Raw genomic sequence first — 21,351 nt, forward strand, 5'->3', positions numbered from 1 at the left:
GAAAATGTGAAAGCTATTAAAATTCTTGTATTATTTTAAAACAACCAGTGAGTATGGGAATTGTAACATTTGAAGATAAATAATATATAAAAAAATCGCCCTGTATTTCAGCACAGGGAAGTATAAAAACTGAGCCATACGCGGAGGGTTAAATGGCGTTTTTTTGATATCCTTTGCAGCTAACTTGGTCTGGTTGTATTATTGGTTGTAAAGTGGCAGTAAAATATCGGAATTATTGGGAAATAACGGCCCTTTTAAACTCTTATTGAGCCCAAGATTCGTCCAATGAGGGTCCAAGTTATTTTGCTGCTAGGAGGATTAGAGATGATATAAAGAGCATATTGTACATTGTGTATTGTCTTCAATTCAGCTGAGTTTGTTTACACTGTAAACAGTTTTTAAATCCCCCAAAATTCACAAGCATGAATGATTTAAGCTGCTTGAAAGTTATGATTGCTTGCTCTAATATGTATGATTAATTAAATTATGATTATGAGTAGGTAATTGAAATGATATAGCAGTGTATCTAGATCTTCTAAGAATACAATGGTCCTCTATAGCGATTATAGCATAGCTACCAACTCTACTGAATTTTCCAGTAAACTACTGGATTTTGTACATTTTAGAAAATTCTCTAAAATTGAGTAAGTTTCCTAAAAACCTCCCTATTGAAATAAAATTTTCGTACAGATTATTGCTTGAATATTTAAATAAGTGTTACAAATACATAATGAAACAAACCTTATTTATAGAAATTAGCTTAAACCTTTTTTTTTTTGGTTCTAAATTCTTCACTGTTCAGTTTATTCTATTCAGAGATCTCTTTTTAAATTAATATTAAAAAAAATCTTTTAAATACCTATTAATATTCGAAATTATGAATAAACATATTACATAGGAACAGTTCAAGTATGGAAAATATTACAGTTTTTCTATTTTGATCAATATAATTACCTATGAGTCAAATATGCAGGACTTTATGTAACAATTATCAGGAAATTTATATTTCATAAAATCTCTTGAATTTTTTTTTATTCATGTTGGTAGCTATGGAATAGTTATAATGGGTAGTCAAGAAAGTAATTTTAGTGAGGTATTAAACTTAAAATTTATTACACAAAATGAACTCTAATCAGTCATATATATTTTTTAATTCTGTTTGATTCCACGGGGCTGATGAAAATATCATCAGTGGTAGACGGATCATAGGTTAGGACCCTTTGCCATCAGGCTAACCGAAGGAGGTTTTCCTCTATATGTAATGCAAATGCGGGTGAATTCCATCCAAGTCTTCCACAAAGGCATTGCCTCCTGAATTGGGTTCAAAATTATAAGGCTACAGAGTTGAATAATAGTAGTCTGCTATTGGGTCAGCTGTTCAACAACGATTATAATATCATTATGAGTAGGCGCCGAAATGATATGATATATGGTATGCAGCAGTTAGCATTAACAATACTGGAAAAGGAACCAATATCTTCTAAAAAAACAACGGTCCTTGGTTTCACCTTATTTTAAGGCGAACGCTCTATCCCCTGAGCAACCATGGTTCATGTAAGAATAATTTTATTTCATAAATCTTGCTGAACAGCCGATCGAACTTTTGGGTTTATGACTACTAATGTTCAACTACATGGCATAGTAATTTTGAACCTAATCCAGAAACAAGGGAGCTCCTGGATCAAGTATTGGAGAAATTTGCCTTTGCAGAAGACTTTTTGATGAAACCAACCCGCATTTGCACTGCATTGAGAGGAAGAGTAAGAGAACCTCCCACAGTTAGTCTGATGGCAAAGGGACTCCAACCCATGATCTGTCTACCACTGAGGATCTTTCACATCAACACTGTGGTCAGTGCAAGCCGGATGCAGATACGCATCTACCTACCATTGCTGGGATTCGAGCAACTGTTTACCTCGAAGAAGGAAATCAGCTTCAATTTTCCATGAAATGTTTCATGACTATTCGTTATTACTTTTCATGTGAGGAACAATTTATCTCGATGTAATTCAAACATATAAAATGTCTGTTCAAAATTTAGTGACTATCTCCGGAAATATTTTAATGAGAATCGGTATGAACGCAGATTGATATGAATAAAGCAATTATTCAACAGTTATAATATACAATCATAGGCATAACTCAGTGTGAAAAGGAATGAAATTGGAACTGATGTTGGAATGGAATTGAACGAAAAATGGACATGCTATAGTGTTTTGGTTCTATAAACAAGAATCTCTTTTAATGTCAAAACATCAAAATAACAGGGCAAATATGCTTTAATAAGAAAAAGATAAGGAGTGTGAAGGTTTGGTGGAACCCTAGGGAGCCAGATGTGAAAATTTCCAAGCATTAGGAAAGAAATATCATTAGCCAATTTACTAGAATAATTCCCAGAAATTGAAATCGGTAGATGGAGAATAGTGTTAATGATTTTAGCAGAAGAAAACAGAATCCAATGATTAGAACGATGGATCCTGATTTTGGACATAACCAAATAAAAACAAAAAAATCTTCATTTACAATTGTTCCTGTTAATGGTGCTCTTAATATCCTTAAAATGATATTACAAGAATATCTTGTACTTACCTTATCTTTTCTTTCTCCGACATCAAAGACCGCCAAACATTGTTCAAAATTTTTCTGGAAGTTAAAAAAATAAAGTTTTTTAATATACATTGATTTAAAACACTAAAATAGATTTTATAAAAATTTATAACGGGGTTTTCAATTATTTTATTAAGATAATTTTAGAGTTAAAAATAATTCTTTATCCAAACTCAAATTTTTTCCCCAACTACTTTTAAAAAAGATTGTTAAAAATCAATGCGTTGTAACAGTGTTTTTCATTTTTATTCTCCTGTGACTAGATAATTAATATTTTAACTTTTACATAACTGCCAACATGGATAAGAAAAAAAATCCAGTAGATTTTACGAAATAATATAAATTTTTTGATAATTGTTTCATAATGTACTAAATATTTTACACATAAGGAATTTTAGGGATTATTATAGTCATCAAAATAGAAAAACTGCAATATTTTCCAGTTGTGATTGATATTAAATCAACTTGAGATGTCATGTATTATGTTAACTCATTTTAAATAATAATAAGCATTTAAGATATTTAAAAGATTTCTGAATGAAAATAAACTGATTTTTAAAAATGACGCTCGCTTCATTATGTATTAGTAATACTTATTTAAATATTCAAGCATACTTCACTTATTCTAACTGGACTATTGCTCTAATTTTATATCTGTTTAATGTGCCTACAACTTGTGACTTGGTACACAATTATATCAGGGTTCCCACTCTATGATGAGATTGAAATTCAAGGACTTTCCAGGACTTTTCAAGGACCTCAACAAAATTTTCAAGGACCTTAATCTAAGACCAATTTTAAAAATTATTCTCTATTTCACTAGAAGCAACAATGCTTGTTATGGCAATAATTAATTTCAAATATAATACCTAAATGCTTTGCCTATATAGAGAGAAGAGAGTATATGTATTATGGACTAAAATTTATATTTTTTTAAAAACAACCCTACTGGTTTTACATATTAATTCACAAAATCATTTTTAGCACAATCTATAACTATTGGTAATGAGGTGTTAATGGTGAAATCCTTTAATCCTGTGTATTTCCATGTGAAGGCTGCATGAAAGACAGAGCTAAATCTTAGGTATTCCACATTCCATGACTATTCCATAACCCCCTCCTCTCCTCTATTAAACATCGTTTCTGAAATTATTCATCCATAATTTACACAACCTTCTCTAAATGTTATGCAGCAACAATTCTTTCTGAAAATAAAAATTAGAAGGAACGTATCCCATTTTCACCATGTTTAAAAGCATTATTCGTTATGTGTAATCCACAACTGCCAATGAATATGACCTGGTGGGAATATTTCTCTTTTAATTCACACTGAAGCTTCTAATAGAATTTTCAATTGACATAGGGTCCATCCATCGATAATTGAAGTATTTTAGAGAGCTTTTAACCATCATCCATGCATTTGTAAAAAGAGGACAAAATATTTTCTGCAGTTCCATGACCCATAAATTGGGAGGTAAGATACTTAGAGCAAACTTTATTATCAATTAATTACCATAATGTCCATCTGCTTAGATTGTAGAGACTGATTTAACGTCTCATCAAAGAGTACAGTGTAGCAATCAACATTCTTCAGCTCATTTATAAGAATCCCTTTGAAGTATAGTGCCAATCCAAAGGAGTCCAAATAGGCTCACTTTGTGGCACTACAAAAAAATTGTCTCGCTATACAGCTATCAGCAAACATTTTGGAGAACAATTTACTAATCCCTTCACAGGAGTTACATGAATAATTACTAGTGATGCACTTCAGACTCCAGAGAATTTCAGCATCAATCACATTCCTTTTGACCAGATAAGAAGACAATGTTACCTCGGCCACTAAAGTTTCTGTTTCACATGGGGCACACGATGCTGAAGGAGTATTTACACCAGATGAATTAGATGTTCATGTCTTTGGAAAAAGAGAACTCAGGGCATGAGACTGCTTTTTTGTTTTACCTTTCTTTGATGTGTGATTTCAGAGCAGATTCTTCCATTTTCGCGATATCGATCTCCTTCATGCATAATCGGCACTTGGCTCTGAACTTCTTTTCGGGCATCGATAAAATCCATTCTTTATAAGCTTGATTATCCATCCATTGGGGATTAAAATAGCACTTCCCAGGCATAACTAGTCTAAACTACATAACACAAATACGAAGCCGTGCCTTTGCGAATACGCTTTAGAATAAAGTTTTGAAATGACGCAAACGTAAGGACAAGTGCGGATGGTAAAACGGCAAATTTATTGAAAACTACAAGGTACATATTGTAACGAAATTCGAGAGTATTCCAGTTTCGATAAGAAAAAAGAAGATCTAAGCATATGCGACAGAAGATGAAGTGGAGTCTCGCCCCGAACGCATTGATTGTCTGCTGTGCTCCACGCGCTTGGCAGACACCAAGACGCTAGGGCCGGTTAGAAACGGTGACGTTAAAAACCACGTGAGAGAGCTTGGGAACAAAACAGAAAGATCCGCGGGTGTTTTATAAAGAGAGCCGCTGGCAGTATTGGACATATTCAAGGACCTATCAAGTTTTTCAAGGACCTAAGACGTTTTTCAAGCACTTTCAAGGACCTAAATTTAGCAAAAAAAATTCAAGGACTTTCAAGGACTCTCAAGGACCGTGGGAACCCTGTATATGTTGTTGAATAAAATACATGTTGCTATTTTAACTACTAAATTCTGTGTCATGTTTCAAGTCTATTTAACACTAGAATGTATTTGTTCTACAAATAAATTTTAAAAAAATTATCCCAGTATTATTTTTCATTTACTTTCTGTACAAGTAAAAGAAAAGTCATTCAACAAACTTCTTTATAACTCTAACACAAATCATAAGTTGAAGAGTACTATAGTTTGTCTAAAGTAAGAACTCTCCTAGCCATTCATCTTAACCCATAGCAGTGAGGTATAACTATTTCATGTAGGAGTGTGAGGTTATTGTTTAGGATAAGTTTTGGCTCAGGTCAGCGAGAGAAATGCATTATTCTTGTTTCCATAGCAGCAGACGACCTCAGACTTTGAGGCGGGAGAGTTCTTACTGTAGACAAACTATACTCTCAACATAACAAACTTCTATATCTCGAAAACCTTGATCAGTAGACGCACATGCAGACAAGCAAGAATTTCATTAAACCTGTAAAATGATAGGTGCTTTCATGCGTTATGTACCGACGGAAAGCTCAAATGGAATGTGGTTGAATGAATTGTGATAATGTTGAATAGAACAACGTGGCAAAAATTGAAATGGTAAAGAAAAGAATCTCATTTTCGAAAAGCACTTTTTAAAAACACCTAATGAAAAATGCATCTTTAAGTGCTTTTTAAAAAAAAGAAGTAAAAATTAGCTCTTTTTAAAAACGCTATGCACCATGGATATTACAACACATTTTCACTCGTTTTATGATGGTCTATGTTAAATTTTGGTAGCCCTGGAGTAACTATTAATTATGACAGTAAATATATATAGGGTAAAAAAAAGTCAAAAAGGAGTTACCTATCAGGAACTATGATATCAACAACATTTTCTTTGTGCAAATAATTTGAACTTTCTGAGTTTTGATATGTAGGCTCCTCTAAAGAAACAGTTTCCTTATTGGACGACTCATCATTTTGATTGATGTCAGAGGATGGGTCACACAAGGAAGATGCAGAGACAGCCTTGTCGACCATCTGCTGCTTCTTTGCGTACAACGAAAGATGTTGGGTGGTGTGACAATCAAAGAATGGACACCTTAAAAGAAAATTTGTTTATAAATTTTTAGAAGAAAAATTACAAATATACGGTCAAACCTCGATTTAACGTACTTTGATTTAATGAATTCTCCAATTTAACGAATATATTTTCTGTCCTCTCAAAAAGGGTGCTAAAATGCTCTCATTTAGCAAATTTTTAGCTTTGATTTAACAAGCAAGAATAGCTGGGAAAAAATACGAACATAAAACTAAAACTTTTAATTTTTCGCACTTAAAATCTTGAATATTTCACATTCTAATCCAAATGTGTAATGTTTTTTAAAAAAATATTTGCACACTTTTAGTTTAAAAACTAGATTTGTTTAAAAATTTATATCGATTTTGATATCAATAAAAGTAAACATGAAATGAAATATTTCAATTAGATATTCCATTATATTAATATTTTTTCTGATGAAAACAACGAACTGAAACATATTAAAAGTTTGTAATTGTATGTATGTATTAAATTTTAAAACCAAGTTTTTTTCCTAATGTATAACTTATAATTTTTAAGCTCGTTGTAAACAATAATAACTTTTTTTCATATCTGAATATCTGAGGGTATTTTGCATTGATATTTTTGTACCATACTCTTTACCAAAAATTAATATTTGATTTAACGAATTGCTTCGATTTAACGAATGGATTTGTCTGTCCCAATCAATTCGTTAAATCGATGACCAACTGTAAAGTAAAAAAATTAATAGAATTTTGATATCCTAAAAATAAAGAAAACATTGAAGAAAGAAAACCTAAAAAAAGGGTTTTAAAAAAATTAATACAGTAATCATCTCAATTATCAACGGGTAAATTATCTATTTAGCAATTGGTCATCATCTGAAACTAGAACAAAGTCGTGCGAATTTCCATGGAAAATCCTTATTAGTGTTTTGTTTGCAGTAGATTCTGGCCTGAGATATTTTGTCCTTGTAAGATTTTGTAGAACTGGGTGGCCGGCGCTTACATATTTTGGATTAGTTCATTTTGCTTAAAAATAATATTATACAAAACAATTTTGCAAGTGAAGAATTGGTTTAACTCTATAAAACATTCACAGGTGATATTTGTTTGACTTTCTTGAGGTCTGTCTGCGGATTTTAGTTATCAGTGGTTATATAATTAATTAATTCTGGGGAAAACTAATAGTGTGCTATAAATTTAATTTTAAAAAGAAGAAAAACAATCTAATACGATGATCTGCCTAGTTCAAATTTTATTTCATATATCAGTAAATAATTATCTCTACTAAATTAAAATAATTATTGCAAATTATAAAAATATTTAAGTACACTTAATTTAGATTTCAATGTATATTATTTAATATCCATTATTTAACTTTTGCAGTTGATGAAATTTTTAGAATTCAAAAGTTACATGCAAGTGCTGATAAAATCTCAAAACTTTTTATGTGATTAAAAATTTAGATTTAATTACAAGAGAGCATTTTTTAAATACATTTTTAATGATAACTTTTAAATATGTGGCAATCTGTTATAGGTATTTATCCTTATTCTCTAAAGTTATAAACTTAAAAACTAATACATTCAGTTCCCAATTTAATGAACACATAATTATCAAATTTTAAAATTTAAAGAAATTTTCCTTTTTGAACTGAAGTTGAAAAATCCCTATTCAAAGAATAATAAATCCCAAATTAATAAATTATTTTGAACAGGTAAAAAAATATTAGATTATTTTTCAACTGACTTAAATATACATATTGTTATATCAGCTTCCTTGAATAGCCTATATAGCTCAAAACTATGACGTTGTATCCATAAGCCATCCACATTTATAAGTACTGAAAATTTTTCTCAAGGCTTTTCTTTCAAGAACAACATGCAGGTCTACTTGTGATTTAGTTAGAGACCATGTTTAAAGCCCATAAGTCAAGACAGGTCTAATGGTTGTTTTGTATAGCATTATTTTTGTTTGCCTCATTATTAATTTTGACTTTAGAAATGTTCTTAAGGCATCGATTAGCTGTTATAAACATCATTCAGAAAATGCAATTAATAGTAAATAAAATAATTTCAAATAAAATAATTCAGTAAATAAAATATTTTCATATTAACTAGTGCATATTTGTATGCAGCAATTTTTAGCTTCAGAACAAAAAAATTTTCATTTCTAACAATGAATATTTGTGCATAGTTGCTTATTACAGTAAGTGAAAAAAATTTATGTTTTGATTCCCCATAATATGAATAACTCCAACTTAGGAATAAAATTTTCAGCTCTAGTGAATTCGTTAAATTTGGTACGATTGTATTATGAACCATCCAAATAAATAAGATTTCTTTAAACCTAAAGATGAATGTAAATTTACAAAAGTAAATTTTTTTCTTCACATATTCGAAAAGTGTAAAAGGCAACAACCCTGTGGCGACACGGTGACATTTTCGTAGAACAATAACGAATTCTTGCAGAAAGATTTTTCCTTTACAAAGCAAAAAATTTTGGTTTTCTTTTCTACAAAAATTTTCAAAAGATTTTATCATTTCTTCAGAATTATATTCAAAAGATGCCTTTCTCGCGCATTTGAGTGGAAAAAAAAATGCTTCTGATTTTTCTATTCTCATTTGAGAATAATAAAGAATAATTAGGTAAAAAATTTTGTTTTCTTTTTGGCTGAATTCTATTTTTTATGCAGATTACTATTCATTTTCACACAGTTTTTAAAATCCAATATTTTTAATACGATATTATTTATTACAACAACTGAATCTGAAAACATGCATTAAGCAACCCCTTTTTAAAGAGTCCGGTTTGTGTGATTTCACTGTCGTTCTTTTTTTCGGTAATAATAGCTACGGATTTCACAATTTATTATCATTTTTTTTTTTTAATGTGATGATGATATACAAAATGCAAAAAAGGAAATAATTAGTGTGTGTTTTTCTCCTACAAAATGCGAGAATATTGCCCATATTAGAATAAAAAAATATTACACATTTAATTTAAAAAAATTATTTTATCCAAAAAGTTTTTTTTTTTAAGTCGACGCTACTGTTACTTTAAATTAGTAACATGTGTATTTCTTATTATTGAAAGTATCTAGCAGAAAGACACTAGTACAGGAGAGGTATGTTGCATAAGGCCCGAAAAAATTCTGCCGCAGGGGGCAGCAAAGCGTTATAGAACACTAACTAATGGAATATCATCAAAATTAAAATTACATTATTTCTAAAACAAGAAGTACAAAAATGCAAGCTTACTCATATGTTGGGTTGTTTTCATCGTTACCCCATTCTTCGTCAGGTGCGACAAATATGACTTCAAGAGTAATTTTTCCATGCTGTCAAAAGGAAAAAAGAATTTTGAATAAGATCAAACCAATATTCTTACTATTCAGCTTTATTACAACAGTCTGGAAAAAAAACGATACATTGAAAGAGAAAGAATGAACAAAATGTAGAACTTCTATAAGAAAGGTTTATTTGTATATTAAGCTATACTTTTAATTTTTATTTAACTTAGTTTTTGCAATTAAGTGCCATAAAATAGGAATAGAAAATTTTCTTGGAGAGGAACATACTTTCAGAGGTTCTTTTTTTCATGATGAATTTTCTTTTCTTTCTTTAAGTACATTTGGTGGTATACAAAAAATTAAATGTGGTTGATTAAGAAAATCTAATTTAAAGTTCATAGAAGAATAATTCATAGAAGACTCACTAATTTCATTAAAATAATAAGAATTAAATAGGATAGATAAAGAATGAAATATAACAATAAATGTAATACAAACATACTAAAAATACATTTAATGCAATAAGTACAAGATTTTCATACTAAAATCAAATCAAATAATAAACATGTATATTCACTAATATGAATTACATATAAATTCTCTATTTTTCAACTATTTGATATAAATATTGGTGCAGAATATTTTATTGTTGGTACATTATTATTATTTCCTTCAAAGCTAAATTTAGCTGTATATAAAACAAACATTTACACACATTCATACAAATATAGGATTACTCAATCACAATATATAATATTAATGTAATAAGGATTACCTTAATTACACTGTATAATCAGTAAACGTAATTATATTTACTATGAAATGTACTGCATATTACCAATGTGTAGTTAGACATAAGCTGATTTCGTGTCATTGAGTCATTGCAAAATTAATTTTATCATATAATTTACATCTTAAAAAAAAGCTTAGCGATAAGTCTTACTTCAGCAACAATAAATAGCTATTAACTCTTACTCTTAATATTTAACAATCAAAATACTACCATACTCACTATCTTCTGTACATTTATTGCTCGTTAGTCCAGGAGTCGATTACTGAAAATAAATTCTTTCCTTTTGACTATAGAACAAAAAAAAAGTTTACTGAAAAAGAATGATATAAGCAATTCTTTTTCTATTATGCAGTTCTCAAATAGAGTCCAAAATTACAGAGTTAAGGCGTTCCATTCAAAGTCAGATTTTCCTCTTTCAAACAAACTATGGAGTTGCAAACATCCTTTTTTTCTTAACAGGTTTAGTAAAAGAATCTGCAAGGTTTCTCTTGTTTTGTACATATTGCTCCAATTGGTACTGCAGAAAATTTTAAACAGTAGGCCCGAGACAATATTAAGAAAAAATTGTGACATAGTATACAAAAAATTCAATCATTCACAAATGAACAATAGCAGTAAACAACAATATTACTTGGTTGGAAAGAATTTGTGCTGCTTCGTTGTGCCTCTTGTCAGTTAGATCAATTCCATTGACCGAAAGAATTGCATCTCCGACAAACAATTGACCGTTCCTCCAGGCAGGCATGTTAGGATGAATTTCAGATATCACAATAGGTACCGCATGTTCTTTTCCGCCCTTAAAAATATTTAATTGCATAAATAATCTATCTGAACAAACAGTAAACATGTGATATTAATATTCATAAAAAGATTTTTTTAAATTTAATATAGAGTTGCCACTCAATCTGGAAGAAGAAAAAATTCCCTGTGTTTTCCCTGTACATATTATTCACAATATATTAAGAGGAAGCATAATTACTGTGCTCCTGTGTCAGCTATATTGGGTTAACTATATTTATTAGTTTCAATTGCTGGAAAAACAGCTGAACATACTTAAATAATGCTATGGTAAATGAAATAGTTAAGTATAGCTCTGCATTTTCCCTGTTATTTTAGGTGATTTTTAAAATCACTGTATTTTCTTTGTTCTCCCTGCGGAGTGGCAACCCTGTTACATTTATAATAGTTAATCGTTTATAATAGTGATTATAATAGTTAGATTTTAAGATTAATTAAAATAAACATAGTTAAAATTTATTCAAAATTGTTATTTTATGATAAATCTAATTCCAATTCGATTTTACTTACTTTTTTCATAAGAAAAAAATGGATTTAACAAGTTATTTCTAACTTATCCATGCTTAAAAAATAATTTTCTCTACAAATATTTATATCATAATATTCAAACCATATCATCATATTCATTAATTCATAACACTGTTCATATCCATTTCCTGTCGTTCATTCTAATTTTGAGTTTTCAGAATAAATAATAACACATAGACATACAACAGAAAACATTTGTAGTGCAAATCTTGAAACAAGGGACTTAGAATTTTGCGTTACATTCATTTCACTTATTTTTAAATTTACCTACAAAATACCGCAGCAATACTAGCCTGGAACAAATCAATCAGAAAATGCTTTAAAATACTTTTTACTCACAAGTTCTTAAAAACACAAAAACATACAATTAAGTATTTACAGAAAATTTTTTTAATTTTCTACAGCATTAAAACACATAAACAAATTTGACAGTTTTGAATTATTTAGCTTTTAAAATTGTAACCTCTAAACAAATAATGGAAAAAAAACAGAAAATTCTTAACTGCAATTTTCCTTGTTTACACTTGCAAAGTTTATGGTTTGTGTTATATAAGGGTTGCCACTCAAATCTGGAGGGGGAAAAAAATCCCTGTATATTCCCTATACGTATTATACACAATGTATTAAGAGGAAACAACAATTAATGTGTTCTTGTGTGAGCTATATTGGGCTAACTATACTAGTTTTAATTGCTGGAAAAACTTAAGAGTGAAAAAGGAACAGCTGAACATACTTAAATAATGCTATTGGCCCAGGCTAGCCTGGTTGATAGGACACTGCAGGGCTAGATAACCCATTAGGCCATGGCCTAGGGGCCCCCTTAATATGGATTTTTTGAAAATAAATTTTAAAAAATTAAGAAAAGCAATGATTTTACAAATTTTTTCAAAATGTTATGATTAATTTTTAGTTCTAATTTAATGAAGTAAAATTTAATTTATTATTATTTATTTTAATTTTAAATATGCTTTCTTCAATGAAAAGATAGATAAATACTTTTATAGTTGACTAAATAAAAAATATATGAGAAAAAAATTTAATCGAAGGGCCCCAAAAATTTGAATGGCCTAAGGCCCTGCGCACGCTTAATCTGGCCCAGGGACACTTGGCCCCATGTCAGAGAAGTCGTGGGTTTGATCCCCCCTCCCCGACCGAACACTCTTTGTATAGTAAATGGTGACTGACGCACGTTAAATATGTGCAGTCACAAAGTCCTTCATGTTCCCATAACAAATCATACCTGTGGAGCAACTGATCCCTTAGTTTCTTTGTTTTCTGGATTGGTTCAAAATTACAAGGCTACGAGTTGAACATTAGTAGTTGCAAACCCAAAATTGGGTCCGCTGCTCAATGATGATTATAAAATAAAAAATAATGAAATAGTTTAGTATAGCTGAAATATCTTCCTTGAATATCCCGTACATTGCCCTTTGAATGGTCACTTAAAAGACGAAAATGAAAAATAAAATTCCCCGTACTTTCCCAGTTTGTAAAGAAAAACTCAAAATTCCCTGCATTTCCCCTGCTATTTTAGGGGATTTTTAAATTCCCTGTATTTTCTTGGTTTTCCCTGTGGAGTGGCAACGCTGTATATGGATCTTCTACTGTATTTTAAAGGACTTCCAAGCAATTAAGATTAACATTAAAAAAATATGTTTTTAAGTAAAAAATAGATAAAATTTGAATAGATAATGAAACAGTAAAACGTACAGTGATTGATATACCTAAACCTTCATTTTCCCCCTTTTCTAAAGTTATGAGTCTGATCTCTCCAACTCCTTGTGATTTCCTTAATGAGTTAAAATCCTGAATGGGATAAAAAAAGAAATTGTTACAATTGATAAATGTAAATTAAAATACATAATATGAGAATAAACATATACATGAGTAAAATAAACATGACTATTTAATATTTTTTGTTGTTAATCCTTTAAAAACAGTTGTAAAATGAAAAAAAAAATCATGCTACTATTAAGCCAACATTAAAAAATTGACATTTAATCTTCAGAATCAATTTAAAATTCAATTTGATATTCAGTCAATGAAACCAAAAGAATTTATTCTTAACCTCACTATCTCAAATTTTCAGGAAAATTTTAAAAAACATGTACATTGACAATCAAATTAATAATTTAAAATTTTTTATTTTATTTGATTGGTTAATAATATGGGGTTAGTAATTAGGACACTTGGGTATAATAAGTTATTCATTTTTAGAATTTGTAAAAAAATTAAATTTTAACATATTTTAAAAACAACATCAGTGATAATTTCTAACTTATAGCTCTATTTAAAAAAAAAGAGTTTATTGTGCATATTTAAGTATTTTATATTCGCCGTGTCAGATAAATTCAATAAAGAACATTAAGTTTGAGAACGTGTGGTCCACATCACCAAATTTATACTTTTATAATTGTCTGATACCACTCGCCTATTTTTTCAATTCCTACTGTTAGCTCACACTCTCCCTATTATCTTGTTCAAATTTTCAATCGTTAATAAAATACTTTTTACTCATACACTCAACTTCAAATACATTTTATTGAACTTGTAGTGGATGACTCTTGGTGTTAATACAGTTTTTTTTAAATATTAATTCATTAACTAGATTTAATTAATAAATTTTAATTATTTAATAAAATTTTCTTTGTTGACCTAAGTAGGAATTTACTTTTACTTGTTTAATAATATTTAGGAGAGTTGAATAATAACGTTTGAGAATGAATAAATAGAATTACATGGGCAGGCGGAGAAAGACATCCAAATCCTCTCTGAGCCTGACAGGCTCTGATGACTGTTTTGTGACGATGAAGGTGTATCTCAGCTTCTAATTGTTCCCATAGTCTGTTGTGGTCTTCAGACTTTAAGTCTTTGCCCAGTAGTTGAATTTGTTGGATTCTACAAACAAAACACATAATTAGCATTAAGAAGAAAAAGAAAAACAATGAATCTGAGGGGATATAATTATCGACTACGTCAACCTTCATCTATCAAAAGGTATCTCAAGAAAGAATCAAGTTAACTTGTTTTATATACTAGTGAATTAGTATTTAATATTCATAGTGCTAGTTACGCCACAAATCTTTAGTGGTTTAATAAGTTTCTAACATGAAAATAAATAAATAAACGGTATTAGAATTAGTGATGGCATGAGGCACAGTTGGGTCATAACTTGAGTTGCTGTAAACATTGAGCGTGCAACAAATATACGTCATGCATTTTAATATTCTTAGTTTCATACAACATTTTTAGCTTACAGTGTATGATCAAATGAAATTGAGTGAGTTAACCTTAAATACAATAGGATGATAATATACATAGAAAACATTTTGTAGTATGTTAATTATTAACTCAGGAGAGCAGAATATGTCCGATCGCGTGAATGAGGATTAAAGGAAATCTAGAAATTCCAAGCAAAACTTTCAACAACAAGTAAATAAAAATCAACAAAATTCTGCCTTTATTGAAGCTTATTAAATTAATAAATTTTTATAACTTGTTACCTTCCAGCTAGTTCTTTTTCTAGATATTTTGCAGCTAATCTTGATCCAAACAATTCACTCTGCAGAGCAACATTGCAAAGTTTGACGATTTCATTTTCGTTTTTAAGTTGTTCAATATGAGATTCCGTTAGAGATTCTTTATACACTTTAGTACGATAAGACTCCATTTCTGATTCCTAAATACAATATCAACACATCAATAAAAAACAGGGTTTTTTTAAAAATATTTTAACAAACCATTTTGTTTTTAAAAAGTAGACACAAAATTATTTAAGTCAATAAATTAAAAATGTAAAGAAGATTATAAAATTTTCAACCTCTTCACAAAATTGCAAAAATAGCTACTAATAAATTTTAAAATAATGATAGTAAATGGAGCAAATACAATTTGGAACATTTAACTAAAATACATTTAATATAAGAGGTAACAACCGAAGTTTATTCTTGTGAAGCAAAAAAGAAATATTTTTTATTCGACTTCAAGTTACATGTTTTGCAATATTATCAGCAAAAAAAATGTACTTATTTCCCAATACAAATTCCATTTATGAAATAATTTGACAATTTAATGAATGAAATAATTTGACAATTTAATTTTGAAATAATTTAATGAATGAAATAATTTGACAATTACTTTTTGAAACATGTAACTAAAATAAATTTAAAATAAGAGGTAACAACAGAAGATTTTTCTTGTGAAACAAAAGAGAAAAAAATTTAATTCAACTTCAAGTTACACGTTTTGCAATTTTATCAAAAAAATTTACTTTTCCCTATACAAATTTCATTTATGAAATAATGAATGGTTGACCTTAAATGAGCATTGATATGCATGAACAGGTAATCACTCTGAATGCTAAGCAATTTTATATTGCTTGTTTTCATTACAACATGATACTGCATTTTCTGTGCATTATTACCCCCAGTTAAAATACTGTGGCTTCAGAAGCATTATAGCTAAAAGCATTTTTAACAAAATATTATTATATTAGTTATCCCAATTTATTGTTAATGCCATTAAAATTTTTGTATACATCACCCACCAGAAAACTTTACTACTTATGGAACAAATTACAGTTTGTCTATGGTAAGAACTCCCTCAGTCACAAAGTCTGAGGCAGTCTGCTGCTATGGAAACAAGAATAGCGCATTTAAGGGAGGCTATAGTTTGTCTAAATTAAGAACTCCCCTAGCCATTCGTCTGGCTCCTTGCCGTTGACTATGGCAGCAAAGTATATCTACTTCAAGTAGAGGTCGGCGAAAAAAAGGAGATCTTTTTCTTTGGTCTATTGTGTTAGTACTAGAGTGAAGAGAAGCTACCCTCCCTGAAATGCGCTATTCTTGTTTATTTAGCAGCAGACGGCCTCAAACTTTGTGGCGGAGGGAGTGTTTACCGTAGACAAACTATAGCTTCTTTTCACTCTAGGGCTAACACAATATACAGAAGAAAAAGATTCCCTTTCTCTCCCTCCCAACCCTAGCCAAAACCTGTCCTAAACAGTTACCCCAAACTCCTACTTGAAATAATTATACCTCGGTACCACAGTCACCCGCTACGGGTCCAGAAGAATGGCTAGACGAGTTCGGACTTTGGATAAACTATAAATATATTTTTGATAAACAGGATTCAAACTGAGAACATGCCAGTGCCTCTAACTCTATTGAATAACGGTATGCTAATTTCAGAGGGAGCGAGATTTTTTTAAATCCAATAAATAGAATCCCCAATAGTTTGGATATATTCCAAGAATCCACTCAGTGTTAAATATTATTTATTAAACATGAACTTCCGGATGGTAAATATCTAGATAAATTTCTAGAACCAAGACTGGACACAAGATTTCTAAGCTCTAGAACAAAGAATAAGGCAAAATCATGGCGACGTCCATGAACGTTACAGAGTTCTGTCAGAAAGATGTTTCTTTTGAAAAGTTAAAAATTTTAGTTTTCTTTTCTACAGAAATTTGCACGCAATATTTAAATAATGCATTTAGATAATCACTTTTTGGCGCTCTCAATTTACGCCGATAATATCGTAAATCGATGTAATGTTTCGATTGTATTTTCGGCAGTTATTGATATTGATTTTCACGTGGATTTTAAATATCCGGATATATTTCAAACAATATGGAAAATTCGAATAGTGCATTTGAGTATTTACTTTTTACGGCAACGATTCTATCGATTTTTTGGCTTTTATTGCTATTGATTTGTCCATAGTTTTTAAATCCGATATTTTTTTTATACGATATCATTAATTACAACATAATCTCGAAACGAAACACGCATACGAGTTACCGATTTTTGAGGAGTCCGACTCACGTGATTCCGCCATCGATCTTTTTTTTTTTTTTCTGCAATTACTACTACGGATTCCATGATTTCTAATTATTTATTTTTATTGTGACGATTATTTAGTGCGTTTATATTATAATTAGTGCGTTTTCCTCCCCCCCCCCCCCACAAAACAAAATGCGAGATGATCACCCATAATATTACAATAAAAAATTATGACACGTTTAATTAAAAAAATTATATATATATTTTTCTTAGTAAAGACAGCGCTTTTGTTATTTTAAATTAGTACCATATATATTTGTTATTATTAAAGTATCTTGCAGAAAGACATTAGTGATAGAGAATTTTGTAGCAGATAGGTCGAAAGAATTCTGCTACAGGGTTTCTATTTTTTTTTCCTGGATCCATTTGGGTTTAAAAAGGCAGATTTTGCATGATGACAGTATAAGCAAATGTTTTCAAGAAAGAATTTGTTTGATACATAAATCAATCCAAATTTCACTAACAAAAAAGTAAGTCCTCCCATAGTAAAGAATTTTTTTATAAAATAAGAAATTACCAATTTTTGCATTATAGCTTCAGAATCTTCTGCATGTCCCGTCTGGGCTGTGACTTGTAGCTGTGCGGAGTGTAGCTGAAGTAATAAATGCTGCAATTCTTTTTGGAGTGATAATTTTGAAGCTTCAGCTTCGCATAGCTCTCTCCGTATTCTGGATAATTCTTTCTAAAAATATTTAAAAACTCTATTAATTAGTAGTAAAGAAAAATAAGTTGTACTTAAAAACTGTCGATACTTAAGAGGGCCCTATATGACACGAAAATTAAGTTGTACCCAAAAACTGTTGATACTTAAGACACTATATGATAGGAAAATTAAGTTGTATCTAAAAAGTGTTGATAATTAAGAGGACCCTATATCAGTGTTTCCCAAACTTATGACTTTTGTGTACCCTTTTTAGATTTTTCGTAACGCTGTGTACCCTAATAAAAAAATTTATGTAGATTTTACAATAAAAAAAATTGCACAAAAGTTAAAAATTACAACTGGCTTTTGACAATACTAATTATTAACTCAGCAAAAAATAGCCAATTGAAAAATACTTAATTGTAAATTTTTAAGGAGAACTTTGTTTTTAAATAAAAGTTTTTTGAAATGTTCTTTTGTTGTAAGATATTCGCGTAAGAACGCGCACCCCCGCTAAACTGTTCCCGTACCCCTGGGGGTACGCGTACCACACTTTGGGAAACACTGCCCTATATGATAGGAAAATTAAGTTGTACCTAAATAGTGTTGATACTTAAGACACTATATGATAGGAAAATTAAGTTGTACCTAAAAAGAGTTGATAATTAAGAGGACCCTATATGATAGGAAAATTAAGTTGTACCTAAAAAGTGTTGATAATTAAGAGGACCCTATATGATAGGAAAATTAAGTTGTACCTAAAAAGTGTTGATTTTTAAGAGGACCCTATATGATAGGAAAATTAAGTTGTACCTAAAAAGTGTTGATTTTTAAGAGGACCCTATATGATAGGAAAATTAAGTTGTACCTAAAAAGTGTTGATAATTAAGAGGACCCTATATGATAGGAAAATTAAGTTGTACCTAAAAAGTGTTGATTTTTAAGAGGACCCTATATGATAGGAAAATTAAGTTGTACCTAAAAAGTGTTGATAATTAAGAGGACTCTATATGATAGGAAAATTAAGTTGTACCTAAAAAGTGTTGATAATTAAGAGGACCCTATATGATAGGAAAATTAAGTTGTACCTAAAAAGAGTTGATAATTAAGAGGATCCTATATGATAGGAAAATTAAGTTGTACCTAAAAAGTGTTGATAATTAAGAGGACCCTATATGATAGGAAAATTAAGTTGTACCTAAAAAGTGTTGATAATTAAGAGGACCCTATATAATAGGAAAATTAAGTTGTACCTAAAAAGAGTTGATAATTAAGAGGACCCTATATGATAGGAAAATTAAGTTGTACCTAAAAAGTGTTGATAATTAAGAGGACCCTATATGATAGGAAAATTAAGTTGTACCTAAAAAGTGTTGATAATTAAGAGGACCCTATATGATAGGAAAATTAAGTTGTACCTAAAAAGAGTTGATAATTAAGAGGACCCTATATGATAGGAAAATTAAGTTGTACCTAAAAAGAGTTGATAATTAAGAGGACCCTATATGATAGGAAAATTAAGTTGTACCTAAAAAGTGTTGATAATTAAGAGGACCCTATATGATAGGAAAATTAAGTTGTACCTAAAAAGTGTTGATAATTAAGAGGACCCTATATGATAGGAAAATTAAGTTGTACCTAAAAAGAGTTGATAATTAAGAGGACCCTATATGATAGGAAAATTAAGTTGTACCTAAAAAGTGTTGATAATTAAGAGGACCCTATATGATAGGAAAATTAAGTTGTACCTAAAAAGTGTTGATTTTTAAGAGGACCCTATATGATAGGAAAATTAAGTTGTACCTAAAAAATGTTGATTTTTAAGAGGATGCTATACCTAAAGATGCTGTTTTGTGTTTTCAAAGGTCGCTAGTTATCAAAGGCAAATTAAAGCCAAATGGTTATAAAATTTTCAATTAATAATATCAGGGTGCGTATCAGGATTTTTCAACAAAAAGTAAGCACCTTTATTAAAAATAAACAAACAAAACTAAGCAATTAGCAAGAAATAAGTACTTTTTAAGCACTCAAAAAATATTTTTAAATTCTTTCCAAAAAAATCTGCAACTTAAGCCTTCACTGCAAAGTTAACTATAACCACAGTGTAACATTCTTAGCGGTAAATGATAAATATTAAATATACTAAATTTTACTTTACTAAATTTCAATAACTATACTCATAAGTCTTAATTATACAAGAAAATAAGGGGAGATACGAAAAAGAAAAAAAAAAATATCAGGTCCCAGATGAATCACCACATATGTCAACCGAATGTAAATACATACATCGTAGCAAAATGTAATTGAAAACATACAGAATTCAATAGCAGAGCATAAATTATATACTGAACACAGAGCCGGATTATACATTTCGTAGGCCCTAGGCATAGCCGTTTTTGGGCCCACCCCTCCTTCCCCCACTCCTCCCCTCTTTTCAAAATATATGCTAAAATTTTCTTGCATATTTTTTTTTACATTTTTATTAATATGGATTTTAATTTACAAATTTGTTTATCGAACTTTATCTGCAATACCGACATACTGCCGATATTGCAGTTGATATCGATAATACCATTATGATTAGTTCGATCGATAACTATGTAAACACTTCACGTCAACAATACAACAACAAACCAGCAAAGAAAACAGTGAAATTGATAGTGAGATTAATTGCAAGAAATATTTATACTACAAATAGCTTCATAGTTTTCATGATACTACTATGATAACTAAGTGAAGGAAATTAACATTGGCAAAAGTAAATCTTTTGAAATTATTTATAAATAAATTTGCAAGGTAGGTTAAATTTTTACTAATAGAAAAAAAAAAATGATTTAATACTATTTTAATAAAATGTTAGTCACGTTTTTTCAAATGAGTCATTTTAGCAATTGACCAATGTTTTTTATATATATTTTTCAGGATCATAAATTATAGTCAACAATTGGATTTGCATTCATTGTTTGGTGATATTAAATCTAAAATTAAATCCCAAGTTTTTCGTAGGCCCCTGAATTTCATAGGCCCTAGGCACGTGCCTATAGGTTAATCCGGCTCTGACTGAACATTATGATAAAGATCTGTTCTATAAGTCACAAAATACGGGACAGTGAAGTGTGTGTAAAGTCTAAAACCAATCGAAATCA

The 21,351-nt window shown here is 29.8% G+C and overlaps 1 protein-coding gene across 2 annotated transcripts in view; it reads right to left on the reverse strand.

Moving 5' to 3' along the window:
* The window catches only part of LOC107449776 (Golgi-associated PDZ and coiled-coil motif-containing protein), a 41,178-nt gene that overhangs the window by 2,841 nt on the left and 16,986 nt on the right, over positions 1-21,351 (reverse strand). For both annotated transcript variants that reach the window (XM_016065420.5, XM_071183936.2), the window contains exons 2-9: positions 18,080-18,244; positions 15,223-15,398; positions 14,458-14,617; positions 13,430-13,525; positions 11,025-11,189; positions 9,569-9,648; positions 6,109-6,345; positions 2,590-2,643 (exon numbers count right to left, since the gene is read on the reverse strand). In XM_016065420.5, the coding sequence (XP_015920906.2) occupies positions 2,590-2,643; positions 6,109-6,345; positions 9,569-9,648; positions 11,025-11,189; positions 13,430-13,525; positions 14,458-14,617; positions 15,223-15,398; positions 18,080-18,244 (1,133 nt within the window). The remainder of the gene's footprint in view (positions 1-2,589; positions 2,644-6,108; positions 6,346-9,568; positions 9,649-11,024; positions 11,190-13,429; positions 13,526-14,457; positions 14,618-15,222; positions 15,399-18,079; positions 18,245-21,351) is intronic.

Source organism: Parasteatoda tepidariorum, chromosome 3, assembly GCF_982258835.1.
Source record: "Parasteatoda tepidariorum strain Cologne lab strain chromosome 3, Ptep-v5.0, whole genome shotgun sequence".
Classification (NCBI taxonomy): domain Eukaryota; kingdom Metazoa; phylum Arthropoda; class Arachnida; order Araneae; family Theridiidae; genus Parasteatoda; species Parasteatoda tepidariorum.